The sequence below is a fragment of the Cynocephalus volans genome, chromosome 4, assembly GCF_027409185.1.
Source record: "Cynocephalus volans isolate mCynVol1 chromosome 4, mCynVol1.pri, whole genome shotgun sequence".
In the NCBI taxonomy this organism is placed as follows: Eukaryota; Metazoa; Chordata; class Mammalia; order Dermoptera; family Cynocephalidae; genus Cynocephalus; species Cynocephalus volans.
The window spans coordinates 121,931,321-121,943,689 of record NC_084463.1 but is presented as its reverse complement, the minus strand read 5'-3'; the positions used below and the strand labels follow the sequence as shown (position 1 = coordinate 121,943,689).

Genomic DNA, 12,369 nt, shown 5'->3' with positions numbered 1-12,369 from the left:
CACAAACACACACTTTTTCCTCTCCTTTCCCTTACAGAACATTGTGTGTGTGTGTGTGTGTGTGTGTGTGTGTGTGTGTGTGTGGTGCGAGGCCCTATATCACTGAAGAGATTACCAAAATTGAGATGCGTAGTAGTATTCTTGACATAGAAATGTTTAGAAAAGCAATTGCAGCTGCTGAAAACCTGCATCACAAACTGCCTGATGATTAACATTCAATGTGACCCATATCGAGTTATTTGTTAAATTCCCAGTCATAGTCTTTTCTATGACCCATAGCCACAAACACTCCACAACCACAAGCTCACCCCAAATGGATTTGCCTGGAGGAGGTAACAGGAACACTGGTGACTTGTCACTTCTACAGATGATATCCATTTTCCCTAAATCAATCAATCAATTTCCATTTGGGCAGTGGCTTGTCACTTAACAGGGAACTAGTGTTCCTCACCCCAGGTGTGGGACTAATTCTCTCCTGGAGAGTCTGCAAGAGTAGACTGATTCAGGCTGTTTAATCTATTTAATCTAATCAAATCAGGGCCTGGGTGCCTCCCTCTGTCACATCTGATCCCCCTACTTCCATATTTAAAAAGGAGCACACAGGCACAGGCCAGCTCTCTAGGTCCCTTGGTACATCATTAAGTTGTAAAAATGACTTCATCACTCACGACAGAGAAATTAGACAGCCACAACAGTGGCATATGGCAGCTAGAGAATCGCTCTACCGGCTGCCCACCTGACTTTCTCCTCCCTCAAAATCGTGCCCCCCCCACAGAAGCTGCCTCTGCACTGTGGTAGCAGAATGCTGCAGCAGCAGAAGCCAGAGCTAGTGAGGGGTGAGGGGGTTGGAGAATAGAGAGAGAAAAGCTCATGTCAGCAAAGCACATGCAAGCCCTTGGAGACCTACCCCAGCCCCCATAATCCATTTATTCATCTTATTGGGTAAAGGGTATTTTCTTTTGTCAGAAAAAGGCAGGCCTCTTCTGCATTGCCCCAGATACCTAACCTATAGGGCCCACGATAGGAAGGCAGCTAAGATGTTTAATAGGCAGCTAGAAGAGGGAGATAGAAAAAGTCACCTCTGGCCCTAAAAGACTGGGTGACTATAAAACATTTCTGCCATAGCAGGAGGTGGTCCCTTGCAGCAGGCTTTTATGCTCATGTTCTGAATTATTTTCCCCCACACAAAAAGGAATTTGCAAACATTTCTTACTTCAAGGGTTAAGGAACCCGTCCTTGAAATAAATGCTGCAATGAATAGGTAAATAGAGAGGAAGAGATGATAGATAGATAGATAGATAGATAGAGAGAGAGAGAGAGAGAGAGAGAGAGAGAGAGAGAGTTTCTGTGTATTTGGGGAAGGGGCTTAGAAATTCATTTCCAATGCTGTTCCAATAAATAAATGAAGCACACCCTTACTGTTTTATTTCTGTGATGGAAAAAGACAAAATAGCACCAGTAAAATTGCTTCTTTCTGGGCTTAAAATATAAAGATGTTATGTTTAAAATATCTATCTTCCTCTGCTTCTGAAAATCATTCTAACAAGAGATTTTTCATAATCAGGCAAGCCATGGTATTTATGTAAGTATATCAGATTTTATTTTTATAAATGCAAAAGTACATTAGTAAACAGCTTTAAAACCATGCACTTCGATTTGTTCATTTTTAAGTATAAATTACTCTCTTTTTTTATATTAGGGTTATGAGTTGGGTTGTATCAGTCAAAATCCCATGGAAGAATCTCTTCTATTTTTGCAGAAAAAAAGATCTAAAGTACACCCCATCATGCTCAGACCTCTGCAATCTTCTAGGAGCCCCAACTGTCAATGGGGATGAATGGGCAGAAAAAGTTCTAAATACCATGTTTTCTCCTACAGAATATCACAGTATTTGTCTAGTGTGACAAGCATTATCAAGCATAGAGTTTGCATTTTAACAGAGAAAAGGAAAAAATCACCCATGTTGTAGCCAAGTAGTTTGAAAGCTAGCACACACGCACACGCACACGCACACGCACACGCACACACACACACACACACACACACACACAGATACAGTATGTTTTTCCTGCCAAAACGAACAAACAAAAACTCAGGATCCCTTGGGTCTGCTAAGGGCTTCTACCTCTAATTCGTGGATTTCTCCCATGGATTTGTGGCATGATAGATTACAGTCATTCATTCAGAGAGCAGATGGCTTAGCCTACTGCTAAAAGTGAACTTTCTGAGGAAGCACATAGTATCAATCAGAGGTGTTAAATTTCAGTACAGTAGCTTGAGGTCATGCGTTACCACATTCCTGAGCTCTAGTCACAATCCCTTTGTGACTTTGGATAAGTTACCACTCCTTGACTATTTCATTTCCTTGTCTGTAAATGGAAGGGGCAGATGAAATGAGCCCTGTCTTGCTGTCACACGGATTCTTCCTGGTATAGGGGGCTCACTACATGCCACAGCCATGCATGATCCTCAATCTCTTATTCAAATAAAGAACAACTTTTTCTATAGCAAAGGCAAGTTAGAGCACAAATGTCTGAAAAGACAAAATGTTGCACTAGAAATTAAACCCCTTAATTTAAAGAATAAAGAAGAGAAATAAAGAAAAAGAAGTCTAACCTTAAGCTTAAATGGACTTCTCTAAGTGTATATATGCCTGGCTAGAATTCAAAGATTGCAGGCACTGTGTTGCTAGCACTCTCTGTACCCATCGCTAAAAATAATAATATTTTAAGATAGCACTTCAAATGAAATTTATGGAATTTTTAGTGAAAAAAATTTTCAATTGTGAATAATGTGTATGGGAAAATAATTTTAAAAGGCAAAAATATGATACCTGAAATGAAGCATTTTTATTACAATGGAAATAATCTATTTGCATTACTAATACTTAAGGCAAATTTAAACACAGGCTGAATGGCCACAGCATTTTTCTTTTACTCTCACAATTTTTTTCCCTGAATTTAAGATTTTATTAATAATAAATAACAGCCAACAAGTACCTAGTCCCAGGCAATTCAAAGAATTTTACACATATTTTCTTATTTAGCTGTCATGATGGCTATATGAGGTAAGTATTTTGATTTGTCCCCTTTCACAGAATTACAAAATGAGGCTCAAAAGGGTTAATAATATGTTATGTCATTCAGTTATTAAGTAACACGATCAGTAGTCTGAATCCACATATTTTGGCTTTAGAGTCTATATCTTATTATTTTTCTTTTTTAAGGGCCCAAAACACCTTGTGATGTTTATTTTGTTTATTTATCAAATATTTATATGGCCCAGGCGATATTTGAGATGCTATCAGTACAGCAGTTAAAAAAAAAAGTACAAAACTACTTGTACTCACAGAGCTTAATTTTATTGAAGAAAGGAAGACATTATACAAACAGATCAATAAGTAGAATATTGGTATGACAGGTGGTGATAAGTGCTATGTAAAAATTTAAAGCAGGGTTGAGAAATCAGGAGGACAGGAGCAGGGCAGGGAAAAATTTTAAATAGAGTTTAAATAATATTGGCACCTAGAAAAAGACAAAAATAGTCTTTGTAGATATAATGTTGTCTACTAAGAACACAATGTTGATCCAACTTCCTTTGGCATATCTGACCTTCTTTGGTTACTCCCTTTGCAAAAAAACCTATTTTCTCCTCCTGTTAAACACGTGACCAGATTCCTCACAGCAATTTAAATGCAGAATAAAAACAGTCCTTAGTAATTTTACATTTGTAAGTATCTGGATTACTATAAGCCTCATGTTCAGCATTATTAAAGAAAAAATTATTTTGCCTCCAATATCTTTTAATCACTATATTAAGTATGTTCTTATCTTGAAACATTACAGATTTTGTAAGGAATATTCCTTTCATTCCTCACCCCAGGGCCCTCCATGGAGCTGACTAAATTTTCACCCCCATAATGTGCCCATGATGTGCAATAGCTCTTTAACAACTGGTAAAAGAAAAAAATGACACTGAAGCCCCCCTCTAAGACTGATTTTACTTTCCTCCTGACCCCTCCAGCTCCTCCTCTCAATGAGCAGGAAAGCAAGAACACTTAGAATTTGACCAGTAAAAGGACCAAGAGTCTGTATTCTGACCACGAGTGGAGCTGTCTTTGCCTAATTCATGAAATGGAAAAGCCAAACCATTGCTGTTTGTTTTTCATTGAGAAATTTGTCAGGAGTAACCAGGAGCCTTCTCTCTTGAGGAGCTGTTTCCACACACCTCAGTTCCTCTACTCCAGTTCTACCCATAGAAGTGATGGCAAACACTTTCCAAAGTGAGCTTCTTTTACACCTAAGGGGAAAGTATCCCACTGGGGAAAAATCTCATTCTACTGTATAATGATCTACATGAAGAAGCTTATTTGAATGGGCATACAATGCTTGTAGGTGAAAAACTGATCTTGCTATGTTGTTTTTATTGTTTTTGAAAAAATATCATAATAGGAAATTACGATATTTCTTTCATGCCAATATAAAAAATCTATTAGAGTTTGTATTTATAAAAAGCCTTCTAAAATAAGACTCTATGTAGCATTTGTAGGACTAGTTGGACATTCACCAACATGTTAACTATAGGTGTATCTGGGTGATTAAATTATTTGTGATTTGTATTATCCTTTCTTATATATTTTTCTTATTTAGTATATAATACTTTTCTCATCAGGACAGAAAATGTTATATATGTTTAAAATCAGCTTTCACTGAGGACTTCAACTGTGTTTAAGAAATGAAGCAAATATCTCAAGATCCTCAGATATGATAAAGAAGTATGTCTGTATAATTTTCTATATGTTCATAATATTTTACAGTAACTTTTAACTTAATTTTCTTGGTGTTAAGAGAATGCAAGATATTGTATAAAAATATTGTATTTATCTCTCTTGAATACCAATTTAAAGGTAAGATAAACTTGGGTACAAATAACAATTCTAAAATTCAGAATTTTTTTCCTTTGAGGAAAATCTACCAAAAAAATTAGAACCTGAATCAGCATCAATCTTTTCATTACTAAATGTGACATAAATGATAGTAATGAGCTTGTATTTTTTAACAAATCAGGAAAACCTGTGTACTGACCTCCCAGTGTTACAAAGAGGGAAAGCTAGTGCATCCCTGGTGCTTTTTCCTGGCAGGAAAATGTTAGCATTTTAACACTTGGCAAGCAGAATATTTTGACTCTGAAAAAAACTTTAAAGGCACCACCAATTATGTTTTCATCTAACTCATATTGAAATTCCTGTATCATTTTTGTATTTTTTGGTGAATTCTCAGATATTTTTTGCCCTGAAGTAAAAGTATTTTTGTATATATATACATTTTTTGGAATGTCTTTCTGGAAACTTAGTTTATTTTGTTTCAGGAAATAATTTTTAGGGAAAAAAATGAAGGCACTGTATAAAGAGGATTTGAAAACCAAAAAATGTAACGTGTTCATAATTAGTAATATTTAATGAAATATTTTCTTTATGTTTTTCTTACTAATATCAATTTTTCTTGGATTTATCACACCTATAAAGTTGGTCTCTCTACATAGTTAGTTATTTTTATCTTAAAATAATTCCTTTTTAAAAGAATATTCGTCCCTGCTGGGTCTGAGTGATAACCATATATATGGTCAGGGAAAGGCAATATTCCAAAGACATTCATTATTCCTAATCTGTTGCGCTTTCCTTATGACATTTTGAAGAACTGTCCAAAAAAATCCTCACCCTGGGATCATTAAGCCTAAAATAAATTTCCATGAATTCCTCCCGAGGCCCTGGAAACTCTGAACAGCCTTGCCCATAAAGACACCTCTAGTGAAAGGTACTGTAGGTGACAAAAGGCACGGGATGAGGCCTGGGAGATTTCAGTGAGAGGCGGGAGAGACAGGACAATACCTAAGGAGGCGCCTAGTTCTAGTTTTCCCTCTCAAAAATGTGACTTTTGGGTGTAGGGGGAGGAGTGAAGTTATAGGTACAAGGTCTGAAGAAAGACCAGAAGTCTTTATTTGGGGTCTCTAAGCAGCAAAACCTGGAAGGGCCTGTGAAGGTGTTCTATGTCAGTTCAACAATTCAGACTTAAGGAGCATTTAGTTTGTCAAAATACACTCAATGTAGCAAACGAAGCTGCCCCTCACCCCCTGGTTGCCGGGCTGTGCTCCTTGACACCCCCACCTATCCGTCCTTATGCCTCATGCTTTGGGGTGTCTCTGCAAGTGGCTCCTGGAAGGTGGCGCTAGGACCTTGGCTGCGTCCATCGCAGCGAGGCGGGAGGCCTCTGGAAACAGCCGAGCGCCTCCCCCAACGCCCGCCCCTCGGCCTCGGAGCTCATTAACAGGTGGAATCGCGCCCTGGCGCCTGAAATCCCGCCTGCCTCCATAGAAACAAATCCTGCAGACTCAAGAGCACCATCTGGGCGGGCCCTGGGGCCGGGAGTTCGACGCGCCCTGCCTGGAGGTCAGATCCGCAGGGAGCCAGGGCACCCGCGGGACGCGCAGCAGAGCGCGCAGCACGTGGCGTCCCCACCCCTTTGTGCACCGGGCCGATTGTCGTGCTGCTCCCGCTCCCACCCTGGCCCTCAGCTCCTGCCCGGCTGTAAGGCACGTCTACCATTTCGCGAAGAGCCGGCTCAGCCACAGCAGACAGGGCGAGGCCGCCCGCGCCAGCCATGGCGAGCCTAAATCCTTCGGGGCGCCTTATTCTGGAAGGAGGCACCCGCAGTGCCAACACCAGGAGGATGTGTCAAGGGACTCAAAGACCTCGCCCAGGAGTTCCCAAACCCCGTGGGGCTGTCGTCACTGCCCCCCAGCCTCCTATGCCCCCGAGCCCTGGCCACGCCCGGCGCGTTACCTGTTGGCTGCCAGCCGAGACGCGATGTAGCCGCCCGGGATCTGGGTGATGATGTAGCCCCAAAAGAAGGAACCGTGGATCATCCCCACGGTTTCCGGGTCCCAGTTGAATTTGGCTTTCTGTGGGGGTGGAGAGTGGAAGAAAGGGGTGGAGGAAGAGAACAGAGTCAGTGTTGGAGATTCGCTTTCGTTCAGTGGTTCTCAGGCCAAAGAGCCCTCAATAAGCGGGGCACTTCCCACGTCCCGGGGCTGGGGCTGGCTTAATTTTCGTTACCTTGCAAAATTGAACAACCTTGTCCTAACTGAAAAATCTCGCTCATTAACGAAATGGATTGTGATTAATAGCGAGGCTGGCAGCCCTGGCTTTGCTCTTTGATTATGTCAGGCAGGTCGGATCGCCTCCATGAATGAGAAATCTCTAGTGCCCCAGTCTTGGAAACTCGGACGGAGATTCGTTAGTCGGCTTTGGAGGGAGACTAGTGGCCAGGGACAACTTAGCGTTTAGCCTTGATGCCGTCCACTGCGGACGCAGCAGGGGAGTGACTCTGAGAATGGAATCCAGCCGTCGCGACTCAAATAGGGAAGTTATGGGAAAGGAAGGTGGGGAGTTTGGGAGGAAAGGTGCAGGGTTCAGAGGGGCTAGGAGAAAGGGTGTCCTCGCAAAACGGGCATGGACCGGTAAGATTTGGAGTCGCTCGGTGAATTTGGGGAAGTCGGTGGAGAGGGAGACGTTGCTCAGGGGTTGTAGCGAGGGCAGGGTGAGGGGTACGTCTGAAGGTCGAGGCCTTACTTCGCCCTTGCCAGCCTGGGCGGCCCCACAAGGGGAGCCTCAAAGCAAACTGGGGCGAAATACCTGCATCCGAACGGTGGGAGCGCCTATTCCGCCTGGGAAACTGGGGACCCTTCGAATAAAATTTTGAAACCAAACGAATTTTCAGGGTCTCCCCAGAGCCAGGAGGCGCTCACTGCTTTCACCCACAGAGCCTTCCCCAATTCCTCCTCCCAACCCTGGCTCAGTCTGGTTTATGGCCACTCAGGTCCCCATCAGAAAGTCCGGACCCCTGGGTTTCTGTGACCTTGATGTGACCCTGTCCTCTCGAGGCGTCACTGCCCAACACACACTACAGGAGAGGACGTTCTGTGACCCGAGACTGTCCTGCGCTGCGGCTTCTTTTCCAACAGGCAAGCTAGACCTTCCTACAGGCCCCTCGGCGAAGCCTGCAGATGTGCGCATAGCTGATTTGATTTGTTTTCGGGTTTTTGTTTTGTTTTGTTTTCATTTTTATTATTCAGAATATTTTGGCGGGGATTGGAGGAAGTCAGAGGAAAATGATAGCCAATATGCTACTCCATTCCTCCAAGTAAAAGGAAAATACTTAGATTTACATTTAGCGGACACTGCTGGTCATTAATTTCTTGCATTAAATCGCTCTTCGCAAAAACCTAGCGATCTGGACGCGGATGAGGAAGGGGAGGCCCAGACAGCAGAGCGGTTCATTCTAGAACGGCAGAGCTAGAGAGGGGCTTAGGGAGGATCCAGGCTTTCGTCTTTCACCGGGAGAAAACGGGGATCAAACAGGTGACGGGACGCTGCGAGGCCGCACGGCCAGGGAGCGGGAGCTCGGGCGGCACGGCCATTGCCCACCTCCTTGATGACCTTGCCCCCGCGGTGGATGGTGCTGTTATTGACCATGTCCACGATGGCCACGCCCAGGTTGCAGCGGATACCGAAGGAGATGCAGAAGCCCAGGCCGCTCATGATGGCGATGATGTAGCGGCGCGGCAGGCCGAAGCACGTGCAGTCGCACAGCGGCCCCTTCTTCTCAGGCACCTCCAGGGGCTTCCCATCCTCCGTCAGCTCGATGGTCTCCCCGGTCTCTTGCTTCTTCTCTAGCACCCTGCGCCGCAGAGCGGGGGGAAGACAAGGACGCCGCGGGTCAGGCACCCGGACGTGTCAGGGCTGGGGCGCGGGGGGTGGGGGGGCGCTGATGTCTCCCCTCTGTCGGGGTTCGGGTGGCGGGGAGACTCCAAGCTTCCTCCCAGGCCCTCTATATTCTGACTGTCATCCTCCCGCGGTGGCTTTCCTCCCACTTGAATACCTTCAGGCCTAGGACATGGAGTCCCTAATTCTCTCCAGGATCCACCCCTCAGCGCCTTCATTCAGGTGCACAGCCGCTTGGGCCTGACCTTCTGACGGGTCCTACAGCTGGCGAGGGACGGGTTACTGGAGGGGCGCCTCCCCCGCACCCGAGTACACGCCCTACCCCCAGCAGCCCTTTACCCAGGCGACCGCTGGTGCCATCCAGCCAGCAGCCTCCTGCGGGCTGCTGTGACGCGGGCGGGCCCAGCCACCGCCCCGAACAGCACGGGACTTACCCCTCCTTCTCAAAGTTGAAGCTTTCCTCGTTGGGGATGTCGGGATCCCGCCCCCCAGCTGAGCCCGGGCGCCCCCCGGGGAATAAGGCCTCTCCCGGCCAGCGCCCACGCGGAAGAGGCTGAGAAAGCTTTCTGGGTGTCAAGCACTCTACTTCCCATTCCCGCAGCCCCGGGGTGCCAGTTCAAGGCTTACTCCCCTGTTATGCATCTTAGTTTTTTGCTTTTCGTTTTTGTTTTTCTTTCCTTTTACTCGAGTTGGAAACAAAGGCCTCCACAGCATATGGCCGACACCTAAGCTTCCTACTGCCAGACATGAATAATTAATTATTCACAATCTTTCGTCATTACCATCTCTGTTACAAACACCGAAAAATGTCCTGGACCTATTTCCAAAGACGTTAAATGCGACTCCCAGAGATACAAACGCCCCCCGCCCCCCAAATTAACTTTTGTAAGATGTTCCACACCAAGGACGAAAGTCTCACTTAAAAAAAAAAAAAAACATTGCATAGTATTTTTGAAGATCTCACCTTTCTGATTCAATTCCTTTCGGGCTTTCGTCCTTAGAGGAAGGGGAAAAAGGATGGGGAAAGTGGAGTGATGGTATGGTTTTTCTAAAGGTGGTAGTGTTTTTCTAGTTCACAACATATCCGTGAAATTTCTATTTTAAAAAACGGAGAATGTGAAAGGTAGTATCTCCAGAGCCCATAAGGATTGATACTTTTGACATTTAAACAAATAGCCTCTCAATTTGCAATTTGAAGATTTTCTCTGAGTCCACCATGTAATTATTTTTGACCTGTGACCTTTTAAATAATATATGCATGCACAATTGTTTTTACACACACAGGTGAAGCAAATAAAAATTATAGATCAATTCCAAGAATGCATAGCTTGAAATATTGCTGTCAAGCAATTTGAGGCTACTGGAAAATAATTTCAGACTTTTAAATTCTGTCAAATATCACCTGGGGAATAGGTCATGAAGGAATTTGCGGCTAGATAAATGCTTATTCCTAAAGGCCAATCCGATTTTTTTTTTAAAAAAATGCAATTGATTTATTCTGAAAGAAAAGTATTCAACCAAATTGATTTTTAAAAAAACATTGGCTTTAAATGTTCATATATGCAAAGTTGAACTCTGCACCTGAACTCACCACCTGATGGCAGTTGGGCTGGGAAAGAACAGCCCATTCCAAGGTAGCTGCGGGACTGCAGGGCCCTTGCGGTATCTACTGCCGCATAGGTGCATGATGGTGCCTACATAAAGCCCACCAGAACCAAACCAAGAGATCTGGAAAACTGGGAGAAACATTGAGTTTTTAACATTTCTTACACATTTACAAAAGCTTCAATTTCCCAAATGTGAAAATTAGTGCTCTTTTGGAACTATTCATTCTTTTCTGTCTGCCCTCTCTTCTTGATTTGGCTCATATCAGTAAGAAAAAAAATTGCACTCATGTAACACTTGAACGGATTTTAAATTGTGCAATTTACAGCATAATGAGTAAATTAGTTCAGTGACTATAAGGTGGATAAAATTTTAAAACAATATTTCTAGTACTTTGAAAGTAGTTTTGCTGGTTACCATTAGGGTCGCTCTGACATTTCCTATGCACGAAATAGACTTCTAGGAGAAGGCAAATAATTAAAGATACATGTACATTGTTTCAGGTTCAGAGACAGGAACTACTTTAGCTATTAATTGTTGACATATTTTGATTCCTCTTCAGTACAAAAGGAAGATTCCAATGGGGAATTCTCTCCTATGGTTTTGAAACTAAGATTTATTCAAAAATTATTATTTTTGCCATTACTCTTTGTAATTTCTTGGTTAGTGTTTTTAGGGTTTTTTTTTTTTAATTCATTTGTCGGCATCAAAGGAATTTAATTTGGGGTGTTTATGAGCACCAAAAGAAAGACTGTTTGAACAGGTGCTGGTCATTTCTTAATTGTAAAGAGGGTGAATCCTTGGCAGGAAAGAATGTGAATCTGCAGGTACTAAAACAAAAAATACACACACACACACACATACACAAAGCAGTTTCTTTTAGTGCAACATTCCTGCATTAATAAGCAGGTTTCCAGAGCAGCCCCCGCTCCAGCAATGAGCAACAAAAAGACTTTCCAATCATATTACAATCTCTTTAAGCAATTAGGGTTTACGGAAATGGCCCTGCAGGTTTTTTTTTTTTTTTTTTTTTTTATCCTGAGCCCCAGGTAAGCATGTGTTTGCTTTCTCTTACCTGTAGATCTGGCCGAGGGATTTTCCAGCAAAATTCTTTAGCCCCTCTTTTCCTGGGACCAAAATCCTTTGTTTTACAGACTCCATTCTTGCGCTGGTGTCGTTCTTGCAAGATTTAGATAGTGACTGCTATGAAAGGCGAGGGTTGCGCATATTGCCTTAATCGCTTAAGGTAGTTGTGGGCTTTTTCTTCTCGGCGGAATGGTACTGGTGTGTCTCCAGCAAGAGTGCGAGTGAGAGAGGGAAAGGAGAGTGAGAATGAGACTATAACAGAATAGCTGCATGCAACCCACGGGTTTCCTAATAGGAGAGTTGGTAGACACAATCAGAAAGTCTCATTGGAAGGGGAGGATCCGGTAGCAAAGGGCGCACGCAGTGCCATGGTATTTGGGCGGGTGCTGATGAGTCCTTGTCCTGGAAGTCAGTCCACTGAAAAACAATGTAAATTCCCGGTTTTGAAGGCTTATTGCTATCAAATCTGCTGGCTTTTAAACGGAGGGGGCGCAAATATCACGGAACCCTTGTGTAAGGGCAAAGTCAAAAGAAGAGTGCATTTTAAAATGGTGTCTTTGCTGTAAGGAGCAGAACACCTTCACAACTCACGGGAGCATCTCAGGTCTCAGGTGAGCTAATGCTGCTGTTAGTTTTTCCTCCCTGCCCATGGTCTCCTCCCATCACGCCAGCGTAACTCTGCTCTGCGGTAGAGTCGAATTAAGATGGAGAAGCCTTGCTGCTCTTTGAGGACGTGAGTAAATAACAGATACACAGCACTGATTGGGGGCAGTGTCGGGGAAGATTTTTACAGAACGGCTGACGGCGCCGATCTGGGCGGGTCTCGGCAGAATGTTTCAGCACCACGGACAGAGTAAGTTTCAGGCGAAGAGGAGGCTTCTTTTGGCTAGCCCGGTTGC

At 43.7% G+C, this 12,369-nt stretch overlaps 1 protein-coding gene across 1 annotated transcript in view; it reads right to left on the bottom strand.

Moving 5' to 3' along the window:
• Window positions 1-11,545, bottom strand: part of SLC17A6 (solute carrier family 17 member 6) — a 43,636-nt gene extending 32,091 nt beyond the window's left edge. Inside the window, exons 1-3 of the mRNA XM_063094519.1 lie at window positions 11,460-11,545; window positions 8,483-8,735; window positions 6,839-6,957 (exon numbers count right to left, since the gene is read on the bottom strand). Of these exons, the coding sequence (XP_062950589.1) occupies window positions 6,839-6,957; window positions 8,483-8,735; window positions 11,460-11,545 (458 nt within the window). The remainder of the gene's footprint in view (window positions 1-6,838; window positions 6,958-8,482; window positions 8,736-11,459) is intronic.
• Window positions 11,546-12,369: the final 824 nt, after the last annotated feature.